The sequence below is a fragment of the Pseudorasbora parva genome, chromosome 13 (genome assembly GCF_024679245.1).
Source record: "Pseudorasbora parva isolate DD20220531a chromosome 13, ASM2467924v1, whole genome shotgun sequence".
Taxonomy (NCBI): domain Eukaryota; kingdom Metazoa; phylum Chordata; class Actinopteri; order Cypriniformes; family Gobionidae; genus Pseudorasbora; species Pseudorasbora parva.
Genome location: NC_090184.1, coordinates 46,058,663 through 46,085,226, shown reverse-complemented (window position 1 = coordinate 46,085,226; position 26,564 = coordinate 46,058,663). Strand labels below are relative to the sequence as shown.

Here is a 26,564-nt window from a genome sequence, read left to right as displayed (position 1 = left end):
CTTAAAATAAGATAAATAATCTGCCAATGGGGTGAGAAAAATAATCTTGTTTTCTGTTTGAATTAAGATTATTTTTCTCACCCCATTGGCAGATTATTTATCTTATTTTAAGCAAAAACTCTCTTCATTTTGAGTTACACTTTCCCAAAAGACAAAATTAATTTTGTAGACTGCAAAAAATGCTTTTCTTACTTAGTATTTTTAAGTATTTAAAGGGGTGATGAATTGAGGAATCAACTTTCCTTTGAGCTTTTGAGACATAAAAAGACACGTACATTTTTACTGCACGTTTATTTATTTATGCCAGCAGATAAATCATTAGAGTTACTGTAGAAATTCCTTTGATTGTCTGATGTTGTGAAATAGCCCCGTTGAGTTTCTCTGCCTCTTCCCACAGGGTTTGTAAAGGTCCACTGATGTTCTCTCAGATGGCCACACTGTTGGGGATTCGCTCTGGAGACAGATACCAATACGGCACGTTCAGATTTTCATTTCGGCTCTTGATGATGTTGGTCACTTCAGCTAATCTCTGGTGGAAAGCCTCAGCCGCTTCCACGACCGGTTGTTCGGTGAAGTACACATCTGGATACTGGCCTAAAAACAGCTGGAGAAGATTGGCACAAGTCATTCAAAACTCATTTGTAGGAAGCAAGTTTATGCAAACTAGTTTGGAAGAATTAAGGCCCTTTCACACCGGACACGTAAAGAAAGAGTGAAGCAAATATTTTCACATCAGCTGTGATATGAATTTGCGACAGAGCGCCAACATTACACAACATTTGAGAACTGAGAAAACATGAACACTTCATTCAGTGAAGACGAGAGTCACTGGTTTAGGGTGCACCCAGTCTTAAAGGGATACTTCACCGCTTTATATTAAACTGTTATTCCCCTAACTAAAACGAGTTGACACACACCTCTCTCGTCTCAGTGTGCTCTCTTAATCTGACGTGCGGTGACGATCTGATAGCATTTAGCTTAGCTCCCTAAGCCCAGTTCATTCACTATGGTACCAAACAGAGATCAAGTTAGAAGCCACCAAACACCTCCACGTGTTCCCTATTTAAATACAGTTACACCAACAGCTGAACGATCAAGTAAGGGGACATAAAATAAAACATGTCGCTTTTCTAAGTGGATTAAAAAGAACTATAATGTATGGCGGAATAGCACTTCTGAGAGTACTTCGACTCGGCGCAGTAAAAAGTCACGGTGGAAAAATCCTCCCGCACATCTCCCCCTAACGCTCTCATTTCTGTCAATGCCAGCTTCTGTGTTTACTAGAAGCACAACTCAGGCTACATTATGTTAAGCCCCGCCCACCGACTATACACGATGTGATTGGCCAAACCAGAGTTTGGCGATTACAGCTCAGAAGTGTATTGAGAGTTGCTAGACGACACTCACAGCAGATTCGATTTGCTGCCGCTAGGGGGCGTCTAGATTTCTAGGCTACGTTTCTGTCACTGCTGCAGCAAAAAAAAACTGCAGTAAAGGTTTGTTTTAATTCTAGCAGAGTCGCGTTTGGTGTGGAAGCAGGGCCGTACCCACCATTGAGGTCCCAGAGGTCCAGACCTTGGTAATTCTCCGAGGTGTACATAATAGAAGTTGCAAAATAAAAGCCTATTAAGGCGGCGTGTACAAACAGGTTCTCGCCTCGTCCGGCGTATGTTTTCAATCGTTTCCAATGGATGCGCCGCACTTTTCAATAGCGCCCACAGCTGGCAGCTTGTCCATTTTTACGCGTTGAGCATCCACAGTTCAACTTTGGCTGAACATCAATGTCCAATCACAGTGGAGGAGAGGCGGGACAAATGCCACAACCACCAACCGGCGCGTCGAACAACGACTTATGTTTGACATCACAACACCGCTAGAGCGCTTAATAATCAGGGATGAAAACTAATAACGTTTTCTTGACCTGGTTTTCTTGGAAGCCTTCAGTAAATTTACATTTACAACTTTGTTTGAAGCAGTCTTTTCATTTTCATCTGAATCGGTAAAAACAAAGCTCAGCTTTGAAAAGAGAAAAGATACAGGGCAAGAGAAGGAGACTGGGGAAAAAGAAAGAGAAGATGGCGATGAGACAGAAAGAGCAGGTAGCCCACTGTGCTCAGAATAGAGAAAGCATTAGCCGACAATATATTCCTAACTGCTACACAATGTTAAAGTCTCATCATCTAATATTGAGATTAGGAGCATCAAATTTTGATTTCACTCATTGGTTATATTTTCACATTGATTTCTATCTTTGACATGATCTTACTCATTCAACATTAAATATATCAAGGTTATATGTTCAAATAATGTTCTTTACATAATGTAAATCACAAAAAATAACTTTAGCTAGGTTTTCAAATACGGAGTGACACATCTGTCGTCTTTGGCTCAATTGAACAACAAAACTGATTTTCTGAGTTTCTAATTTGGAGTCATTTTTTTGCAACATTTAACCAGATTCTCATTTATAAAAATCTGTTGTCTTCTTAAAATAATTTATACTCCACACTGACATGGTTTAAAAGCTACAGTTAGCTGATTCTTTGATTTTCTTATGTCTTAAAATGCAGATGTAAAGGAGGGAATTTTTTTTTTTTTTTTCAAACCCTCAAATTCATATTTGGACCTCGGTATTTAGAAAATCCTGGGTACGGCCCTGTGTGGAAGCAGCCATTACACACGTGATCAAAAAACAAACAAACAAACACATCTAGTATGAAAGAGCGTTTAGTCATCAAACCTCTTTGTCCTGGAACTGACTGAGGGCCCAGATGGCTCCGAGATGCCAAGATGACCGTCCGCGGTCCGGCAGACTCTCCATGATGAGCTTCACGTCCACCTGGCCCTTCTGTGCTGGAGGAGGCTTCCTCATGGTGGAAGGGCTGTTTGGGATCCAGGCGAACCAGTCGTACTGAAACAGGACAGACAGATATCAGCCCATGTTTATAACCAGCGGCTCCTCCTGCGGTCTCTTGAAGCCGATACTGAAGTAATGTAAACTGCAATTCCTCCACTGGCCACTAGAGCGGCTCCAGAAGGAGCAGAATCTCATTGAGCTCATGTTAAAATGGCCAACTTTAAAGCAGAATAAAACATGTTTACAGTCTGGGACAAATTGTGGTTTTGGTCTATACGGCTAATATTGCCCTTCATGACGACTGTGAGGAGGTGAATGTTTATATAACTCATTCGTTTACGTTATATAAAGCCTTAAAGTTCTGCATAATTAAGGGCGTGGCCACTGAGTGACAGGTGGATAGCCGTTTCTCTGCTGTCTGATAGTCATTGCGTTACCCAAGCTCCGCCCACGTCCCACCTCTTTGCCCATTTCCTGTTATCCCGGAGTGACTCGCGATGATGCGTTGCCAAGATGGCGACGGCTCATCTCTAATTTACACTTCAGAACCAAAGGGGTAATCCAGCCCCCAGAATGCAAAGGAAAGCACCACCCATAGGGGCGGCCATTGCCAACCAAGCCATCACCTGCTGTTAGCATCCCATTGACTCCCATTCATTTTTGCATCACTTTGATATCGAATCACTTTACATCCGAGGCGTTTAAAGACTCCATTTGCCATCTTCCTAAAGAAACAACAATATACAAAAGGCTCCATTACCTTGCATCTTACACTATCGCCCCGTAGAAGACGTTTTTTGTAAATAGGCTAACGATTGCTTCATAAACAACGCGACTGTCGCATCAGTAGAGAAGTTACCGTATAGACCTGAGGAGACGCTGGCAGGCAATCTACAGTATGAGGCAGTCGAGGAGACAAGTCCAATAAAGTCAAGGGAGAAGAATGGAGAGAAGCCCATAATGAGCCAAAAGCAAAGGGACAAAATATTTCACCAACATGATTCAGATTGCACTTTCCACAACTACTAGAAGACTTCCAGCTGCCAGACAGGTTGGTCACGTCACATCTACGACAAGCTCAGTCATCAGGAAGTAAACGCTAATGAACTTCACTTTTTGCCATTGAAGTCTATAGAGTCACCGTTTCCTCTTTTTTTACAGTCTATGTTCAGAACGGCTCATCAGAATCCCATGGGTGACATCAGGGACACTACGTCCATATATTATTTTTTTACAGTCTATGGTTTAACTCATCCTGAAAAGTGTGTGATCTCACCTGTCCAAAGTTGACTGCAGCGTGTTGAGCTGAAGCCGTGAAAATCACAACAGTCAGGAACTCGACCAACTGCTCCTGAGTTTTCAGGGAATCCGGGAACTCTGTGAACATTGGCTACGTGTTTACCTCACGTACGCACTCATTTTTAGAAGCAACTTACATTTAAACCTTCTATTGAGAGAGAGTCGCATGTATGGGCTGATTGTGCGCATATGCACACACACCCATATATATACTCACAAACAGACACTCATACATATGTATAAGTGTGTGCACGTATACGTATGTATATGTATGCGCATGTACTTTTATTTGTGCCTCGCCTCTGTCTGCCGGTGTGCCTCCACAACAAAACCCATACGGAAGCCTTGAACGGCCATGGACAATACATTTTCTGTCTTATCTATTAAATATTAACTCGTAATCATGACATACGCTACACAACTGCGCCAACAGGTGGCAGTATAGGAGCAACTAACTGATGGTGTGCCTTATAGCGGATCCACCTTTACGGTTATAATGGTCCAGATTGAACACGTTGAAGACCTTTCGTGGTCGCTATAATTTGTGTACTGCTGTGTGCATCAAGTTATTAATTTAACTAATGTTAAATGGTTTAATGTGACGTTCGCTATAGTAATAGCGTTCGGTGTGATGCCAGACTTACTGTTTAACTCATTTTGGTGTCACTATTCTGTTTGCACCTTATTGAGCATCTTTAAGACGCCATTTTAACCAGCAGCATTCTCAGACCCCTCTTTTTTTTCAAAACAGTGCATCCTGTTATTAAGTGCTATTTAAAACAATAAGATGCAATATTATGCTGTTTCATTTACATTCCTCCCAAAACATATACAAACATTCCTATGTCACAAATGATATTGTTAATGCTTTGGATGATAAAAAGTCTTGTGCTGCTTTATTTATTGACTTATCTAAAGCATTTGACACTGTTGACCATCATATTCTGCTGCAAAGATTGCATAATATAGGTTTTAGTAACATTGTGCTAAATTGGTTTTTAAATTACCTGAGTGGTCGAACTCAGTGTGTGGCATTAGATAACTCTACCTCATCATTGCTAGAAGTAAAAATGGGTGTACCCCAAGGATCAGTTTTGGGTCCTATTTTATTTTCTATTTATATAAATAATTTAGGTGTGAATCTAAATCAAGCAAAGGCTCATTTGTATGCAGATGATACTATTTTGTATACCACTGCTTTGTCATTGAAGGAAGCAATTTATAATTTACAGTCTGCTTTTAGTGAGGTACAAAAAGTGTTGGTAGGATTAAAGTTGGTATTAAATGCAAAAAAAAAAAAATTAATGGTGTTTTCACGTTCACATTCTATTATCGATTTCACTATCTTAACACAAAGTGGTACTCCAATAGAGAGAGTAACTTCCTACAAATACCTAGGTATTTGGTTGGATGATAAATTATCTTTTGCGGTCCATATTGAGAGCCTTTTAACAAAACTCAGACCAAAATTAGGTTTTTATTTTAGATTAAAGAAGTGCTTTCCTTACTCCGCAAGGAAAAGGTTGGTGCAGAGCACATTTCTATCAGTTTTAGATTATGGTGACCTAATTTATATGCACTCTACCTCATTTTTATTAAAAAAAACTAGATGTTTTATACCACTCAGCCTTATGTTTCATTACAGGTGCTGCAGCTAGGACTCACCACTGCATTCTGTATGAAACTGTACAGTGGTCCTCCCTCTCCCTTAGAAGGAAATTCCATTTATTGTTTTTTATTGCTAAAGCATTAATGGGTAAATTACCCACCTATATTTCTAATTTGCTGATTTACCAAAATAGTGTTTACAGGACAAGGTCGTCAAAGAAAATATTATTAACTATTCCATCAACAAGAACAGACCTTGGTAAAAAAGCACTCATCATATGCCCCATATATCTGGAATGAACTTCAAAACACCTTAAATCTAGAATCACTTCCATCTATAAATATTTTTAAACATCTTTTAAAGTCATCTCTGACTGAACAGTGCACTTGTTTTAATTAGGTGCCTCTTAACAACACTTGTATGTTTGTGTGGTTCTTAAAGGTTAAGTATAATGACTTGTTGTGTAGTGCATGAGATCAGTGATGTATTGTGCATTATGTATTGTGTATTGTGTAATTTATGTCTTGTCTTTTTTGTTTATTTTATTTTTTTCTGGAAACTTTTGGCCGCTAGCCTTGGCCAGGACTCCCTGGGAGAAGAGTTATTGTAACTCAATGGGACTTTCCTGGTAAAATAAAGGTTAAATATAAAAAAAAATACGTTCCTCCTATACAAAACTCAAACAAGAACAGACAAAATGCCAATAATAAACAAGTCTGTACTTTAACCATCACCTAAACGTCATCTCGCTGTAAACAGGACTAACGCAATTCTTTCCCCTTTTCGTTGAGACATTTTACTTTATGTAATTTAAAGATGAAAAGTTAGTTGAAATAAAATACTGTTGGAATTAGGGGATCCTCCCTCAAGGTCAGGGAGGGATAACCCATTCACACTTACATCTAGATTTTAGTTAAACGAACATGTACTCACCACAATTCTTCAGACCAGAGAAGCAAACATCCTGAACAAATGCTTGAATCTCCTCGTCTTCCTGAACGGTCTCATCACTGCCATAGCAGATCTTCACCACATCAGAAACAAAACTGGAGGACGATCAAGTTAAATGAGGAATCAGCTTAAATCTTGGTGTCAAATACTTTATCAATTCGTTTTTTGTTTTTCCATTCTCACCATTAGCATTAGATCTAGGGATGTGTTAAAAAAGAAATATACATTTGCACCACAGTTCATCTCAAATCTGACGATGCATCTATAATACAGATCAGTGAAAAAAAAAGACCCATGGCAACAGCACCTGGTCCGTAATATGCAAGTTTAATCAACAGGTATATAGAGGTGAAAGCAGTAATCTATCGGTATCTCTCTCTCATTTAGTTCAAGAATATATCTTATCACTTTTCTTCTATAGAAAATGCATCTTGATTTAAGCATTTTTGTATATTTATACATAAAAAAACTAATACTAATAGAAAAGCATTTTATTCTCAGACTTGTTCTGTTCCCATTGCTCTCGGCCCCACCCTGAGCACCACAACTGGTACTGTAATAATGACAATTTTTGTATACAAGCACAAACCATGACCCTAAAACCAGGATACAAATTAAACAGTGAGTAATTTGAACATCTGTAACTTATGTTTTTATAAAGTACCTTTTCACGGCCTCCCAGACCATCATGCCATCGTCTCTGTAGTAGTAGTTGGGCAGATCTTCCACGCCTCGAGCTCTCACGGCCTCAGGGAAGCACAGGGACTTATAGGTTAAAGTCTTCATGGCCTTTTGAATCACTTCCACAATTGCAGTTCCACCAGTGCTATTCGCCTTTGAAACACAAGGACACAATCTGAGGCTCGGACTACATTTTGTAGACGCTTCTTTAAAGAAGTGCAGTGAAGTCTCCAAAACAGAAGCCAGAGCCTACAGCTAGATGACAATATTAATCAGGGCTCGACCTTTAACATGTTCATGTGCTTGGACAAATAAATCGGTCATTCACTTGTCCGGGAAAAAAAAAAGGAGTTATTTTTAAATTTATTTTGTGTTTATTCTGAAGCAATATTCTCACCAGTGATCAGTCAGCTTTGGTATATTTAAATCTGCATATTTGTGATTATGTTTTACCTTTGTAAAGGGCATTTTCCCCCTAATTTTATTAAATATAGGCTATGCCTCAGGTTTCATATTATATTCTTAAACTTGATCTATATATTTATTTAAAATAAGACACTATAGGGCCGTTACCAATAAAAAATAAATAAATTACACCTGCATTAAATAATGTTATGAGATTTGTATTTTTGAATAGACAAATAAGAAATGTGAGAGTGTTTAAACATGAAACTAAACCGCCAGTAGGGGGCAGCAGGTGAGTCATAACGAGTGAGTCAATGGGCGCGGTTACATGCACACCAGTAGCTGATAACTCCACAAAAAAATAAATAAGCTTATTGAAATAACCAGTTTTCCCCGTTTACATGCAAACCAGTAAACGGACAACGCAAGTAAACCGCGTTTACATGACTATTTATAAACCGGGTTATTTCTTTGTAGTGCTGTCAAAAATAATAGGGTCCGTATCTCTCACGATGAGTTTTTCCAATGTTACATCCGTTGTGATGTTAAATAAAGCGTGCACCGTGTCAGCGGGAGATTTACGGCTCATATTATCCCTTATGCAGCGTTTTGACTGACCCTCTTCCCCAGCTAACAGTTTCAGGTTCTAAGAACGTTTCCCTAACGTTCCCATTAAGTTACAAAAACGTTTTTTAATGTTCTAGGAATGTTAAAATGTCCGGTTAGTGGAACGTTGTATTAACGTTCTCATTAGGTTCTAAGAATGTTAAATAACGTTCTTATAAGGGTGTGGAGTATGATCAAATAAAACACTCCTGTTTTCTCCTTTAAAGTACTTGCTTTTGTTTATTGACATCTTATTCTTTCTTAAAAAAAAGAAAACCACTTTTATAATTGACTTATTTATATTAAATACATAATTATTTTATTAGATTTTTCTTCTGATTGTAAAAAAATAAATATACACAAAAATAGCATTTAAGTGTCATTAAGTCGTCTCTGGATATACAAATGATGTATCTGAAGTTTGAGAAAAAAGCTGTATGACTAATTTGTAATGACTAATACTTTTTTAATGTAGTAGCGTTTTTAAAACGTTCCACTAACAATGTAAGAATACAACGTTTTATAGCTAACGTTTATAAAACGTTATTCAATAGCAAATAACGTTGGCACAACGGTCTAATAACGTTACTGCAAGAACGTTTTTTGATACATTTGAGAGAACGTTAGCCAATGTTCTGAGAACGTTCCCTGTTAGCTTCTGCTGCATGAGAAAAGAGAACACCTCTTTACAATTTTCTGGGTCTTAAACGAGTCTGCGTTTGTGATTTATGTCCTTATTGAATGCAAAACGCCAGCTCACTCTGTCTGGATGCGTTTAAATCTGCTCTAAGTTTGCGTTTTGCACTTCAATAAGCAGGTTAATGTGTTTACATGCAGTGAGAAATCGAGGTAAGAGGAAAAAAAAAACTACCTGTTCCAACCGGGTTATGCTTACGCCGTTTATGACATTACTCCAATAAAAGAAAACGGGTTACCGCATTTACATGACCATGTCCATTGTCGGCTTATTGGGCATAATCAGCTTCACATGCATGTAAACGCACCCACTGGGTCGATTCATTCAAACAGTTGAATCATTCAGTAACAGATGCATTCTTGTTCTGCTGTGATCCATTTTCGCTGCTGAAATAGAACAAACAGTCAATATTAAATCTAAATGCAAGTGACTTAATTGTTTATGGAGCTGTCATATGAAAGTGTCATTCAGTCGTGATGGTCTTCAGGAAAACACTCTTGGTTGTGTGATGTTTAACTGTATCATATTATAACTAAAAAATGTCACATGTTGAATGTTTAGCTCAGTTTCTCAGTTTCTCATGTGCTGTGAGATCTCCAAGAGGCTGCAGAGCATCAACAGCGCCACCTTCAGTTCATTATATATTACACTATTATCCACTATCCATCGCCACTTACTCTAAATTAAGTGCAAGAATGATTCTGCATTTGGTGATTCGCTAGTTATTTTTTGTTATTGGCATTTTAAAATTCTCACGGACAAGAGTTAATGTCGAGCCCTGTCAAGTCACAAAGACGGGTTAAGACTGTATGGCTCAGACCTCGGTCAGAAGTCCTGTGAATGAACAAGGGACAAACATGAAAAGAAACCCAGTTCCCTTGAAGGGACCAGTTTGTTCAGATACCTTATCAAAGATCCCATTTTCACAGATGAGTTTTTCACGAGCCGCAGTGTTGATGGCAATGGTGAAGCGGACATGAGGAATCAGTAACTGTAAGACAGACAAAGGCATTCAATAAGCCACTCTAGACCACACACTGTTTTAGAATAAAATCCACCTTTATGTGGACAGCCATATGTGGACACAATCATATTGCTATTGCTATAAAAGCAAAAAGGCACAGCACACCAGTGTTCAATAAGAACTTATTAATCAAACGTGTGGTACGTACCTTAGTTTAAGTCACAGTTTGGTACAGCAGTTTTACAAAATTGGCTTTTTTTTATTTTTATTGGTTAACAGTGTTATAATTTAATTTTTTTTATTTTCAGTTAACCAGTTTCTTAAAGCAGCACTTGGCTACTTTTGCTCTCGGGGTCCCCCTACAGTTTGGAAAAAATAATGTCCTCCACTACTGTCGTAAGCTCTCATCCTACATCAGGGGACGCCATCGCGCGTGCGTTTGCTGACATGACAGCCCTGAACTAGTGATGCGCGGGTTGTCTCATAACCCGCGGACCCCGTATGTCTATTTAATGGTCGCGGGTGCGCGGCGGGTTGTAAAAATATATACAGTGGTGCGGTGCGGGCCAAATAACTTCATAAAAGCGTCCCGCGGGTCGGTGCAGCACTAACAGTTCCCCTGAACACTGCAGGAGGAGTTCACATGCAGGTGTTCTTCTGGCGGCGCGTGTGAAATGTCTTCATCACAGGTAGGCAAGGCAAGGCAAGTTTATTTGTATAGCACATTTCATACCCAATGGCAATTCAAAGTGCTTTACATAGAAATTAATTAAAAAGTGGTAACAAATGCATGAGAAAAAAAAGAATACCATATAGAAGCATAAGGTACAGTCAGTGGCTTATGCTTCAGCATGTCATATGAATATTATTTCATGGGTTTTATTTTTTTCAAACACCAAATAATCGCGATGCTCACATCTACAAGCCAGCGTCATTATAGTAGTCTATTGGTTAGCGTTTTCCAGAATCTATATGATACTTCAGTTCAATGTTTGAGTGGTCGGTAATCACCGTAACAAGCAGGACAGCATCGGTCGGGCACGCCTCCTTCAGCTCACGCCGACGAGCAAACGCTGGTCACATGATGATCCTCGTCCGGCCTTTAATCACAGCACTTTTCCTCTTATTGCTTTCCTCCAACAAAACCTTTTATTTATTACAATTTATTTATTTAACCCCTCTTATTTGTCTGTGCTGCTTCGGACATGACTATTATCTGACGAACAAAGTTGGGCTCGCACGTCTGAATGTAAGGAAGTGTGTGTGTTGGTGGAAGTGACGTATGTGCCGTAAAGCAGTCGAATTTTGTAGTTCTTTTTGTTCTCGGGTTACTACCCGAAACCCGAAGTTTAAAAGTACGATTAAAAACGATACAGACCCCATCAGGCTACGGCAGACGTGTCATTCAACCTATTGTAAGTCGATGTATCATCACAAGAGTCTTGAAAATATATTATGAAGGTTGAAAAGTTACCTAGTGCTGCAAATATATGGAGTCGACTTCGGCGACACTGTCATATTAAGGTTACCAACAGATCACAACTATGTTGAAAATCATATACACGGCTGTCAAATCATGACAGATTTATTTAAACAGGCTGAGGCTACATTACATAAATGACATCACTAACAGGTTAAGTAGAATATATGTGCATTTGCATATGCCTATAGATTGACTATATTATATAAAAAAAAACGGGTACAGTTCCACCCTTAGTTGCCAAGCAGTTTTCTGCATTGATACAGAACGTGCAGTCATGTGTGTACGGTTAGTCATTTTACAACTGCTTTAAACACTCAGCCAATTAGAAGTTAGACATCCAGAAACAGGAAAATGAGTTATGGAATAACTTTGAAATGCCTTTTCAGATCTAGTTTCAAAAGGGAATTTGATTCTTAATGGTGTTAATGCTAGTGTGACCGGTGTCTGAAGCACGTGTGACCAACACACCAATATCATTGGCCTTCGACAGTCTGCGAGTATAAAAGGACGTCTGTAATACAGGCTCGGTCACACCTCATTGGGTCAACATCTGGTTCCTCTTCTCAGAGCCGGCAGCCCTTCATTGGTACTCAATATCCATCAAAACACTTTTCTTTGGCAGTCTTAGTAGGGATGAACCAGTAGGATTTTTTGGGGGCCAAAACCGATTTTAACAAACAATTATTGGCCGATTCCGATGTCACTTGTCCTCTTATTTGAAATTTTGTAATAAGTGTTTGGATCATGAGTTTAATAAGTAAAAAAAAAAAAAAAAAAAAAAAAAAAAAAAAAAACAACCTTACTTGTAGCTAGTTTGTTGCTGCATTATCAAATAACTTTAAACATGGACTGGATCCATTTAACATTCATCATATCAGGCCAACATAAGTTATACATGTAAAAAAAAAAACACTTTTTAAGTAGGTTTAATGTTGCAGAACACTACTCTTCACTGCATACATTAAATGCATATTACATTTAGACCTAGCTCTTCTGTACAAAAATAACCCGGTCACGATTACTTTAGATTTTTGCAGCCTAATATTCACAGACACTAGTATTTACAAACCAATTTGACTAAAAGGTACTGATTTACATTTTATTTGTTAATCAAATCTGACAAATTCTGTGGCATGCCATGCAGTAAATCCCGTTTTTATGACTAGATTTCGTCAGTGTCCGCGTCAAGAAAAGAAAAAGTTAATTTAGTCAATTTTGTTTTGGTCTTTTGTTGTTTGATTAACATTAAAACGCAGCAGGAATATTACAGTATAATCTTGGATTATACAGCACAGCTCATTGCTCTTCACTCAGTTCATTAATACACTGCAGAAGTGCTCTTCCAGTCCAAATATTCTTAAATCAAGATTTACTAGATAAGTAATGGCATAAGATATTTTTCTGGGAAAAAATTAAATGAAGCGAGTTTTTGCTTAAAACAGGCAAAATGATCTGCCAATGGGGTGAGAAAAATAATCATTTCTGTTTGAAAACAAGAATTCAATCAGAAATGAGATTATTTCTCTCACCCCATTGGCAGATCATTTTGCCTGTTTTAAGCAAAAACTCACTTCATTTAGATTTGATTTTCAACAAAACAAGGAAAAGATCTCTTATCTAGTAAATGCATCTTGATCTAAGAATTTAGTTATTTTGTCTTGTTTCTAGTCTCAATATCTGAGTAAGAGCATTTTTTGCAGTGCACATCAGTGTTATATCGGCCTTCATGCTATAGCCGATGGTTGTGAACTGATCAAATATTGACGGCCGATACGTGTCGGTGCATCCCTGAATCTGAACAACTACATTAAAGCTCATCGCAGTGAAACATTAAAGGATGCTTACCGTCTTCGGCGCAATAATTCCGATCTTTCATGTATTCATACTCTTGTGTAATTGACGCCCCATCCTAAATAAATCCGTCTCTTCCGTGATACCCTGAAATTTTGAATATTCCGATCTAATATGATTTCCGACCTGTAAGGTTGCCAGAATAATAATCTTACACGGTGTGTTAATAGGCCAGAGGAGAACTGGCACCCCGACTGAGTCTGGTTTCTCCCAAGGTTTATTTTTCTCCATCATGCCCCGATGGAGTTTGACTTATTATACAAATAAAATGTATGAATTAGGTCTTATTTAATTCTATAAACTATAATACTGATCTGCCAACATTGTCGCTATATGATAAATTAAAATAAGCTGATAACATCACTGTTTACTCCAGTACGACTGTACAGCCAAATCTAATTTTGTCGCATTATTATCCTGTTTGACACTGTGAAGCTGCTCTGACACAATCGTGATTGTAAAAGCGCTATATAAATAAAGTTGATTGATTGATTGATTACCTTGTATACAGGATGGACGGCAGCCAGCTGTCTGTACATGGCTATAGCGAACACCTCAGAGGTCAGATGTGTCCTGAGCAGGTGTGTGACCAGCTGGTGTATATTGAAGTCGGAGGACTTCACCCACATCTTGGCTAGCATCCAGTCGTACCGATTATCATTTGGGAGAAAGACGGGGTTCGCTTCACCAGCAGGAGTCTGACGGCTGAGCTGTTTCAGAGATCAACGCAAAAAAAAAATATTTGGAAAAAACCCAACATGTAGTTCAAGCATTTTTACTTTTAAAGGTCCCAATGTCATGGATATTTTTTTTTAGAAGGGGAGGAAGCCGTTCCTGTTATAACGTCATAACAGGTGCATTTACGATCAGCTCAGCGGAGCTCATTTTCTCAATGGCAGAAAGAGCCAGAACTCCTTTAATACCGGTCAACATTTAAAGCCACTTGGGGACAATATTCAGGCTAAGGGGAACTCATATTAATGTTGAAAAACCTCAAAATGAAAATTATGCCATGCACTGTAAAAAATGCATTTTTGTTTTTTCTACTAAAATTTAGATATTTTGACTAGAAACAAGACAAATACTTTTACATCTAAACATTTACTAGACAAGTTAGTTATCGTAGTGTTTTGAAAAAATAACTCAAAATGAAGAGAGTTTTTGCTTAAACTAATCTGCAATGGGGTGAGAAATAATCTTGTTTTCTGTTTGAATTGAGATTATTTCTCCCCCCATTGGCAGATTATTTCTCCCAAAAGTGAGTTATTTTTCCCCAAAACAAGACAATTACTTTTGCTTGTCTAGTAAATACTTCTTGTTGTATGAATTTTTAGATATTTTGACTAGAAACAAGACAAAAATACTGAGTAAGAAAAGCATTGTTTGCAGTGTGGGACCTTTAAGTAATATTTTACTGGATTATTTCTACAGGCACCTGAATGGCGATGGGCACGATTTCATTCTGGCTGTTCTTGTACAGCAGGCAGAAAGGATCCGACAGATACTGCGGGGTATTCGGGTCTGTGGCATTGGCTTGCACTCCCTCCAGTAACCCATAGTCTGCGATGTAGACGTTTCCTGCCTGTAATAGAGAGACAACTTTATTTAAAGCGCCCTCCACAATTATTGGCACCCCTGTTTAAGATGTGGTCACGGACTTCTAAAAATTCTCCTTTTTTTTAAAACAACATAGAACCCAAATGCAAAAAAAGAGAAAAATCCTACCTTTCATTTAAGTACATTACTTTGGTGGTAAAAAAATAAATAAATAAATGATTTGGAAAGGAAAAAAACCTTGAAGTCATGCGTCCCACAATTATTGGCACCCCTGATGTTAATACTTTGTTCCACCGCCTTTTGCCAACAAGAGATCATTTAATCTTCTCCGATAACATGTCACAAGACTGGAGAACACAGAGAGAGGGATCTTTGACTATTCTTCTTTGCACAATCTTTCTAGATCATAGTGTCCTGGGTCTCTCATTCTTTAGCTCGCCCCTCAGGTTTTCGGTTGGGTTGAGGTCTGGGGACGAGATGACCATGGGAGGGCCTTGAGTTTGTGACTGCTGAACCGTTTTTGTGTAGATTTTGCCACATGTTTTGGATCATTATCCTGGTGATGATGACCCATCTTCAGCTTTCTGGCAGAGGCCATCAGGTTTTTATTTAAAATGTCCTGGTAGTTCAAAGCATTCATAATGCCATGCAACCTAACGGTTCCCGGGGCCTTTGGAAGAGAAACAGGCCCACAGCGCCACAGATCCTCCACCATACTTCACGGTGGGCATGAGGTGCTTTTCGGCATACTAATCTTTTGTTTTACGTCAGACACACTTTGAGTGTCTGTTGCCAAAAGCTCAATCTTAGTCTCATCTGACCAAAGCACACGATCCCAGTTGAAGTCCCAGTCCCGCTTAGCAAACTCCAGACGTTTACGCTTGTGAGTGTTCATGAGAAAAGGTTTTCTCCTTGCATGCCTCCCGAACAGCTTGCTGGCATGTAGAGAGCGTCTGATGGTTGTTTTGGAGACTTTGTGACCCATGATTCCACTCTTTGATGCAATTCTGTAACAGTGAGCTTAGGACATTTTTCTTTACTTCTCTTACCATCTTCCTCACTATGTGTTGTGGCAAGATAACCTTGGGACCTCTTCCAGCCGTTTGTCACTGTTTAGTTGTTTTAAACTTCATAATGATTCCTCTGACTAGAGATACGGGGACGTTAAGGCGAGTGGCTATTTTCTTGTAGCCATTGCCTGACTTATGAAGGTCGACACACCCATTTGTCAACATGGCAAAGGCAGATGTAAGAGAATTAGGCCTCAGTGTCACCTCATATTTATACCCCAGGGAAGCAGGAACTCAATTACTAATTAAACTTTCCTAGATACCCTAACCAACTTTAGCAACTACAGAAAAGTATATTTAGAAAAAAATAAATTACATTTTACAGAGGAATTGTTTCAGGGTTGTTTTTTTTTCCTAAATGTGTGATTTTTTTTTTATCACAAAAGTAATGTACTTAAAACCCAAACGTAAAAAGAGAAATCCAACTTTTCATTTATGTTGTTTTAAAAAAAAAGGGAGAATTTTTAGAAGTCCACGACCACATCTTAAACAGGGGTGCCAATAATTGTGGAGGGCGCTGTATATCGCTCTTCTCCAGCGCCGATTGTGTCAGAGCAGCTTCAGTGTTAAACAGGACAATACTGCAGCAGAATTAGATTGGGCTGTACAGTCGTTCTGGAGTAAACAGTGATGTTATCAGCTTATTTTAATTTATCAGAGAGAGACAATGTTGGCAGATCAGTATTATAGTTGATACAGTTCATTTAGTAATACATTTTATTTGGATGTTTATTTAAAAACTTGGATTGAAATTTGCCTGTACACAACCTGTAAGGCAAGTTTATTTATATTAGGGCAGCACAATATCAAAATATCACAAATGTACTTATCGTGATATGCATGTCGCAACGGCACACAATATCTGAATGATTTTAATAGGCTTCTTTAACATTGTGAAAAGTGTATTTAGACCGTCCACCTCTAGTTCTGGTGTATTTGCTTGCCTGGATGTACAGTTTTAGGCTGATATAACTATATATTACCAAGTCAAGCAAAGAGTTTTGTATTTAAATATTTGCATTACATTTTGTTTGTTAACATTGTGCTCTTCTGTAGCCAATTTCCTGTCTACATGCCCAAGCATTGAACCAGTCTATTGCATCCGCCTCCCAAACTTGCACTGCTTACTCCGGGTTTAACACTTTACTCAAATATAATGTTTTCAGGATTGCTCTATAATTATAACGCATTATTTAGTTGGCTTGGGAGCACCGTTATGACCTGAGTAGCTAGATCTTTTCTTACCAATCCAGTTTATGGGTTTCCCAAAAATGATGATCAAAAATCCCATTGACTGGAATGTTCAGATGAGCCAAGACTGGTCAAATTCCAACTGGGAGAGGCTCTTTAGACAGCATTATATGCACCATTTCTAATCCACTGATACTTACTCACCTTCCAATCCTATATTTCTAATCCATCTATGTAAATCATGTTTGAATCATGGTAAACTATGGTAAATCATACTAGAACCATACTGTCAGTTATCCGATAGAACCATATTGTCTTTAAAACTGTAATTTTTAAACTACTTTTTAGAAAATGTTCTGGTCTAGCTGTCTTGACAAACCTGTTAATCTAGTTTTTATTAGTGTGGTGTCAGTATTTTCTGACCTGTAGTTCCTCCCGTAGTGTGAGCCCTCTGTCCAGGGAGCCTTTCACCATCTCCTGCGTAACGGCGAACTGGTCTGGGATATTCATGCACTTCCTGATCATCACAGGATTGCAGCCGTTTAAGAACTGATATCCAAACATGAAGTCCGATTCCCAGTTCTGCATCACATATTCTGTCAAAGGGAAATAATATAGTCCGCTGGCAGTGAGTTTAGGGATATGCATTAAATAGAAATGATAAATTAAGACGAGCGCGTCTTGAACCGTGAATGCCGTACTGAATGGTTCAATGTTATATTGAGAATTGTGGCTTTAGTATTAGAGAGAAAAACATTTTAACTAAGGAAGAAAATGCAAACCTGACATCGGGTTCTTGTTTATAATAAACACTTCTTGAAAGTCTTCGATATCTCTCCAAGACTCCTGGAACAAGCTCTTAAGTTTGTTAAGACCAAGATTCTCAATCCTGAAAGAGATCAGATGAATGCTCAGATTATTTAATGTCTGGTTCGGTTTAAAGGGATAGTTCAGCCCTAAATGAGCCTGTGATGTTCATCTGCAGGGCGTCTGAGATGTCGGTGTGTGTGTTTCTTCAGGAGAACACAGATGAAGATGTTTAACTCAGCCGTTGCTCGTATAATGCGTGTCAATGGGGTGTATTTCTATGAGAGTAAAAAACACACAGACATACGAATCCATCCATCCATCTCATCTTCTAGTGTTCCCAACGCCATTACTTCCGCTGAGTGAGGTCAAAATACCGGTGCAACCATGGATATATTTACACAGATGCCTCATTAGTGCCTACACGGATCGGTCGAATGAAGAATCTGTGTAAATATGATTGCGCCGGTATTTTGACCTTCTTCGGCAGAAGTAATGGCGTTGGGAACACTAGATGAGATTCGTCTGATATGAGGTAAAATAACACAGATACTGTTGTGTTTCTGGCAGAAAGCGATCGTTTCGTGTCTTCAGACATCAGTGTGTCTCCGCGAGCCTCATGGTTTAATATGGATTCGTATGTCTGTGTGTTTTTTACTCTCATAGAAATACACCCCATTGACACGCATTATACGAGCAACGGCTGAGTTAAAAATCTTCATCTGTGTTCTCCTGAAGAAACACACACACCCACATCTCAGACGCCCTGCAGATGAACATCACAGGCTCATTTAGGGATGAACTATCCCTTTAAGATACACTTGTTTCTCCATTTAATTTGGGATTTTCCCGAGCAGTCAAACTGTGTAACCTACGCTTTAATGTAATTCAAAGAGAAGTCCACAGCTTTAGCAGTTTCAAACTGAACGTCCAAAGGAAGGTCCGTGCCGGAGTTGGCATCTATACTCATGGGGAAACCAGTGTGCCACTCCTTCCACCTTCAAGAAAAGGCAAAGTCAATCTTTTAGGTACACATTTGGTGATGCACAAAGTTTTAGTATAAGACAGTATAAGTGTGGTAAGCATTTAAACTATAAATGAAAGCACAAAACCTCCCAACTCAATCATCTGGAATAAACTAAAGACAACATTTACACCACCAAATGATTTAAGTGTCCAGGATTGTAATTCTGGCATCAAACCTGAAGAGTTTTTGTCTGGATTCCAGTTCCAAGTGCCTGTGCTCTTTTAGCAAACTGGTTTTATCATCCTGGGGCAATCGAGCTAAAGCAACACACAAATAACAGTGACAATTTCTATTCTTATCAGCCACATATGGAAATTCATATTTAGTCTCACAAGAACATATACAATTGACCACAATAACGAGCAAACAAACATACCTAAAATGCAAAAGTTACATGCTCCAGTACAAACATAAAATATATACACTTATTACACCAAGACCATGAATAGGATAACTAGGAATATTACTAAAATAAGCACCCTTAGTTTCATAATACAAGTCAATTATTTAATAAACTAATGGCAGGTGGTATGAAGGATTTCGTAAAGATATTTTTGCTATGGGTACCCTACAGAGTGTCACATTTCAAACGAAGTTAGTGTTAGTTATTAGTGCAAGATAGTCTTATTGGCTACATTAATCTTTGTCCGCTTGATTTTGCTTCTAGCCCTTAAATTTCCACTCCAGGAAGTAATTTTACATAAAATAAAGCTTTCCAGCAAACTGGTATAAACCATCCCCAAGGCTCTCCTCACACCAAAATAACACTCTAAAAAAATAAAGACGCCAGGAAGAACCAAAAATGGGTTTTCACTTTTCAGTGATGCCATAGAAGAACCATTTTTGGTTCCCCAAAGAACAGTTTTATAGTCTAAAGAACCTTTTTGCCCTACAAAGAATCTTTTGTGCAATGGAAAGGTTCTCTGGATATTAAAGGTTCTTCATGGAACCAGACACCCTGCCAAAGAACCATTTAAGCACATTTTGGCATATTTGTATATTGTAAAACAAAGATGTTTTAGTTTTCCAATTTACAATTTTAACTTGTGATAAAACTTAAGAGGTTAAATTCATTAATACAATGGTTTATAAAGTTCAGCAATTAGGTACCATTATTGCCATATAGTGGCTACTGAAAGGGTTTAAATTTACAACAAAATCGGTCACCAGATGTCAAAGTAGTCACGTTTTGGCTGTCTGAACATACTGGAATAGTTTTTTACTAAAGTTAAATTAATAATAAAAAAAATAAATAAAAAAAAATTATATATATATACAGTCTTGTTCAAAATAATAGCAGTACAATGTGACTAACCAGAATAATCAAGGTTTTTCGTATATTTTTTTATTGCTACGTGGCAAACAAGTTACCAGTAGGTTCAGTAGATTGTCAGAAAACAAATGAGACCCAGCATTCACGCTCTTAAGGCTGTGCAATTGGGCAATTAGTTGAAAGGGGTGTGTTCAAAAAAATAGCAGTGTGGCATTCAATCACTGAGGTCATCAATTTTGTGAAGAAACAGGTGTGAATCAGGTGGCCCCTATTTAAGGATGAAGCCAACACTTGTTGAACATGCATTTGAAAGCTGAGGAAAATGGGTCGTTCAAGACATTGTTCAGAAGAACAGCGTACTTTGATTAAAACGTTGATTAGAGAGGGGAAAACCTATAAAGAGGTGCAAAAAATGATAGGCTGCTCAGCTAAAATGATCTCCAATGCCTTAAAATGGAGAGCAAAACCAGAGAGAGATGTGGAAGAAAACGGAAGACAACCATCAAAATGGATAGAAGAATAACCAGAATGGCAAAGGCTCAGCCAATGATCGCCTCCAGGATGATCAAAGACAGTCTGGAGTTACCTGTAAGTACTGTGACAGTTAGAAGACGTCTGTGTGAAGCTAATCTATTTTCAAGAATCCCCCGCAAAGTCCCTCTGTTAAAAAAAAGGCATGTGCAGAAGAGGTTACAATTTGCCAAAGAACACATCAACTGGCCTAAAGAGAAATGGAGGAACATTTTGTGGACTGATGAGAGTAAAATTGTTCTTTTTGGGTCCAAGGGCCAGTTTGTGAGACGACCCCCAAACTCTGAATTCAAGCCACAGTACACAGTGAAGACAGTGAAGCATGGAGGTGCAAGCATCATGATATGGGCATGTTTCTCCTACTATGGTGTTGGGCCTATTTATCGCATACCAGGGATCATGGATCAGTTTGCATATGTTAAAATACTTGAAGAGGTCATGTTGCCCTATGCTGAAGAGGACATGCCCTTGAAACGGTTGTTTCAACAAGACAATGACCCAAAACACACTAGTAAACGGGCAAAGTCTTGGTTCCAAACCAACTAAATTAATGTTATGGAGTGGCCAGCCCAATCTCCAGACCTTAATCCAATTGAGAACTTGTGGGGTGATATCAAAAATGCTGTTTCTGAAGCAAAACCAAGAAATGTGAATGAATTGTGGAATGTTGTTAAAGAATCATGGAGTGGAATAACAGCTGAGAGGTGCCACAAGTTGGTTGACTCCATGCCACACAGATGTCAAGCAGTTTTAAAAAACTGTGGTCATACAACTAAATATTAGTTTAGTGATTCACAGGATTGCTAAATCCCAGAAAAAAGAAAAAAAAAATGTTTGTACAAAATAGTTTTGAGTTTGTACAGTCAAAGGTAGACACTGCTATTTTTTTGAACACACCCCTTTCAACTAATTGCCCAATTGCACAGCCTTAAGAGCGTGCATATCATGAATGCTGGGTCTCATTTGTTTTCTGACAATCTACTGAACCTACTGGTAACTTGTTTGCCACGTAGCAATAAAAAATATACTAAAAACCTTGATTATTCTGGTTAGTCACATTGTACTGCTATTATTTTGAACAATACTGTATACATATACATATATATATATACATATATATAAAACATATACATATAACATTACTATGGTACTTTTAGTGGTAAATAAATTAAAATACACAACAACAACGCATAAATTGATAGTTTTTATATTATTGAACATTGATATAACATTTATAAAAAAAACATTTTGGGATCACGGTCTTCGTGGACACTTTTGGGCATGAGGGTCTAAGTCTTTTAATGGCTAAGAACCTTTATTTTTAAGAGTGTACCATACAGAAACTGAGGACGATCAGTTAAATTCCTTGATCCATAACACAGGTTGTCTGTTGGTATTAAGTGTTACTAATCGATCTAATAAAATATCAGTCCTAACATTATTAAAAGCCAAGCTAAAAAGAAATAAATAAAATGCTTAATTCAGGTCTGGTTGTTGAGCAGAGGGATAGGACTCACCCTTGCCCTCTCGAAGAACCATTTCCTTCTCATTGGCGATCCAGCGATAACATGGGAAGTCGAAGCGTTCTCCAGAGTGTGTCTTCACACTGATGCATCTACAGAACCACTGATCGTTGAACAACACTTTCTCCTTCTCAAGTTTCACCAGCACAATGTCTCCAAGAGTCTCCTTCACATGGACGTCAATGAGCGTCTCCTTTAAAAACAGCTTTTGTTAGACATACAGCTGCGAAATATGCATATCGCAACAGCTGAATGATTTTAATAGGCTACTTCAACATTGTGAAAAGTGTATGTTTTAGGTCGGCATATAGCAGAGAATAGACTGGGGATATAACTACGGTTACTGAAGTGACTTGCTAGATGTTAAGAGTTATAAAGGCAAACAACTTGGGCAATTTCTGTGTGTCAGACAGCGTGACTACAAGTCACCTAGAAGCGTGTGATCTCTTCTGTTCTGTTTTGTGTCTTGTTACACATTCAAACTATCAAATACACACAGACGGACAAAAGAAAATGAGTTAATTATTGTGCTCTTGGCAGAATAACCAGTGTTGCCAGTTACTTTGAAAAACGTAATCTGATTACGCCTTTAAAAAGTAACTTCGTAACTTTACAGATTAATTGATTTTAAAAGTAACTAAGATTACAAGTTACATTCATCAGTTTCCGACAGCACCCCTGCTGCCTCAACACAGAAAAGACACGAGGTTTTTCAGTCACTTTATTGAAAGTGCATTTTTAACAGTAATGTCAACAACGCATCTCCTGACACTTTAAATTGGTATTTAAAAAAATATTTCCTGAAAAAAAAAAGAAAAAAAAAAACCTCAAGAAGAAAGCAAAAAATATATTTTAAAATCTTTTACTAAGGAAAATTACTAAAAGAGTAACTCACAGTGACTTGGATAAATTACTTTAATCTGATTACTGGTTGTAACGCGTTAGATCACTCGCTACTAGAGAAAAGTCGTCAGATTAGAGTAACGCGTTAGATTACTCACTACTGGAGAAAAGTCGTCAGATTAGAGTAACTCGTTAGATTACTCGCTACTGGAGAAAAGTCGTCAGATTAGAGTAACGCGTTAGATTACTCGCTACTGGAGAAAAGTCGTCAGATTAGAGTAACGCGTTAGATTACTCGCTACTGGAGAAAAGTCGTCAGATTAGAGTAACGCGTTAGATTACTCGCTACTGGAGGAAAGTCGTCAGATTAGAGTAACGCGTTAGATTACTCGCTACTGGAGAAAAGTCGTCAGATTAGAGTAACGCGTTAGATTACTCGCTACTGGAGAAAAGTCGTCAGATTAGAGTAACGCGTTAGATTACTGGCTACTGGAGAAAAGTCGTCAGATTAGAGTAACGCGTTAGATTACTGGCTACTGGAGAAAAGTCGTCAGATTAGAGTAACGCGTTAGATTACTGGCTACTGGAGAAAAGTCATCAGATTAGAGTAACGCGTTAGATTACTGGCTACTGGAGAAAAGTCGTCAGATTAGAGTAACGCGTTAGATTACTCGCTACTGGAGAAAAGTCGTCAGATTAGAGTAACGCGTTAGATTACTCGCTACTGGAGAAAAGTCGTCAGATTAGAGTAACGCGTTAGATTACTCGCTACTGGAGAAAAGTCGTCAGATTAGAGTAACGCGTTAGATTACTCGCTACTGGAGAAAAGTCGTCAGATTAGAGTAACGCGTTAGATTACTCACTACTGGAGAAAAGTCATCAGATTAGAGTAACGCGTTAGATTACTCACTACTGGAGAAAAGTCGTCAGATTAGAGTAACGCGTTAGATTACTCGCTACTGGAGAAAAGTGGTCAGATTAGAGTAACGCGTTAGATTACTCACTACTGGAGAAAAGTCGTCAGATTAGAGTAACGCGTTAGATTACTCGCTACTGGAGAAAAGTCATCAGATTAGAGTAACGCGTTAGATTACTCACTACTGGAGAAAAGTCATCAGATTAGAGTAACGCATTAGATTACTCGCTACTGGAGAAAAGTCGTCAGATTAGAGTAACGCGTTAGATTACTCGCTACTGGAGAAAAGTCATCAGATTAGAGTAACGCGTTAGATTACTCGCTACTGGAGAAAAGTCGTCAGATTAGAGTAACGCGTTAGATTACTCGCTACTGGAGAAAAGTCGTCAGATTAGAGTAACGCGTTAGATTACTCGCTACTGGAGAAAAGTCATCAGATTAGAGTAACGCGTTAGATTACTCACTACTGGAGAAAAGTCATCAGATTAGAGTAACGCGTTAGATTACTCGCTACTGGAGAAAAGTCATCAGATTAGAGTAACGCGTTAGATTACTCACTACTGGAGAAAAGTCATCAGATTAGAGTAACGCGTTAGATTACTCGCTACTGGAGAAAAGTCGTCAGATTAGAGTAACGCGTTAGATTACTCGCTACTGGAGAAAAGTCATCAGATTAGAGTAACGCGTTAGATTACTCGCTACTGGAGAAAAGTCGTCAGATTAGAGTAACGCGTTAGATTACTCGCTACTGGAGAAAAGTCGTCAGATTAGAGTAACGCGTTAGATTACTCGCTACTGGAGAAAAGTCGTCAGATTAGAGTAACGCGTTAGATTACTCGCTACTGGAGAAAAGTCATCAGATTAGAGTAACGCGTTAGATTACTCACTACTGGAGAAAAGTCATCAGATTAGAGTAACGCGTTAGATTACTCACTACTGGAGAAAAGTCGTCAGATTAGAGTAACGCGTTAGATTACTCACTACTGGAGAAAAGTCGTCAGATTAGAGTAACGCGTTACTGGCATCACTGTAAATAACCATTGTAGCTTTATTATGTATCAGTGTGCTTTTAAGTCACATATAGAACTGTTTTGAGTTCTTATTTTTAATAAACATAAGCGTCAATTGTTCATCTGGATGTTCAGTTTTAGGCTGATATAACTATACATTAACAAGTCAAGCAGATAGTTTTTGGTATTTAAACATTGGCATTACATTTGTTGTTTTTTTGTTTACATTGATGTTAAAGTTATATTATCAGATTTGCGACATACATTTTTTGCTTAAACACTGCTGGCCACTTTCAGAAGCTTTTTTCCCAGGAAAAAAAGTGAAAAACAGATGGTATCATTCAGTTTTTCAACAACTTAAAATATAATTTTAAAAGATTTTACACACTTATATCAATATCACATTTATTGAATTGAGTAACAAGTATTGCGCATGGCATTTGTTCTGAAATCGGCCATCACTATATAAGTCGTTATTTAGTGTTTTTCCCGCACTAACTCTATTCTGGCCTCTTCATCAATGATTGTAGAGCCGCTGTAGTGAGATGGGCTTTGTAACGACGTCTTTAGTGCCTTTATGGGTCTTGAGAGAGGAAATGACATTGGTGTCAATGAAGGCCTTTCTGAGCCATCGGATTTCAACACTAATATCTTCATCTGTGTGTGAAGATGAGCGGAGGTCTGAACGACATGAGGAATTATTGACAATTTAGATTATTGGGTGAACTAACCCTGTAAGGTTTGCCTTTAGCCCTGTTGTACTCTACTGTTTTGAACGCTTGTATAGGTGACCTTGGGTTCTATGAAATGCACCATTAAATAAAAAACGCATTATTAAAACATTCGTACCTTTCCTCTTGCAGAACGAGTAAAGCAGGATTTGTGCAGCAGGGTTCGGTCACTGCATCTCTCAGTGCCCATAAGCGTCAAATAAACGCAATCATTTGTGCCAGCAAACTCCTGTTTGCCAGTGGTGACGGACACTGCGTACATCAACATTGGTGCTTAAATGGGAGGACAAGTTATACTGACTCCAGGGTCTCAACTGTGGCTTTTTAAAGTGAAATGAAATTAATTTCCTGCCTTTGTATTCGTCACTGGTAGTCTATCATAGGCTACACAAGTAAGTTGTTTAAGTCTTTAATTAGTAGGGTTCTGGAGGTGCCTATTCAGATAATTGACACAGGTGGAGAGCACTCAGCTAATCAATAAGATTACCGTATTTACCCGAATATAAAACGAGAATTGTGACCTAAAAAATAGGCTGAAAAATGTGGGGTCGTCTTTGCGGTCGGATATATATATATATATATATATATATATATATATATATATATATATATATATATATATATATATATATATCCGAATATAAGACGACCATTTTCCAGACTTATTTTTTGGAAATTATTA

General features: G+C 38.2%; 1 protein-coding gene across 1 annotated transcript; it reads right to left on the bottom strand.

Moving 5' to 3' along the window:
- Window positions 1-274: 274 nt before the first annotated feature.
- Window positions 275-26,266, bottom strand: LOC137039254 (polyunsaturated fatty acid 5-lipoxygenase-like). The gene is made up of 14 exons (XM_067414588.1): window positions 26,001-26,266; window positions 22,377-22,575; window positions 19,231-19,312; window positions 18,904-19,026; window positions 18,004-18,110; window positions 17,645-17,817; window positions 14,839-14,985; window positions 13,904-14,113; window positions 10,010-10,096; window positions 7,381-7,550; window positions 6,699-6,811; window positions 4,134-4,234; window positions 2,741-2,911; window positions 275-604 (listed from the first exon to the last, which is right to left on the bottom strand). Exons 1-14 carry the CDS (start codon window positions 26,148-26,150, stop codon window positions 425-427), a joined length of 2,013 nt encoding a protein of 670 aa, XP_067270689.1. The 5' UTR covers window positions 26,151-26,266; the 3' UTR covers window positions 275-424.
- Window positions 26,267-26,564: the final 298 nt, after the last annotated feature.

What these genes read in the sequence shown, in the direction of transcription:
- LOC137039254 (XM_067414588.1), bottom strand. Translation starts at nt 26,150, where the DNA reads ATGTTGATGTACGCAGTGTCCGTCACCACTGGCAAACAGGAGTTTGCT. An exon ending in CTCGTTCTGCAAGAGGAAAG is followed by an intron (nt 22,576 to 26,000) that starts GTACGAATGTTT and finishes CTGTTTTTAAAG; the next exon opens with GAGACGCTCATTGACGTCCA. An exon ending in CCGTCCATCCTGTATACAAG is followed by an intron (nt 10,097 to 13,903) that starts GTAATCAATCAA and finishes TCTGTCTTACAG; the next exon opens with TTACTGATTCCTCATGTCCG.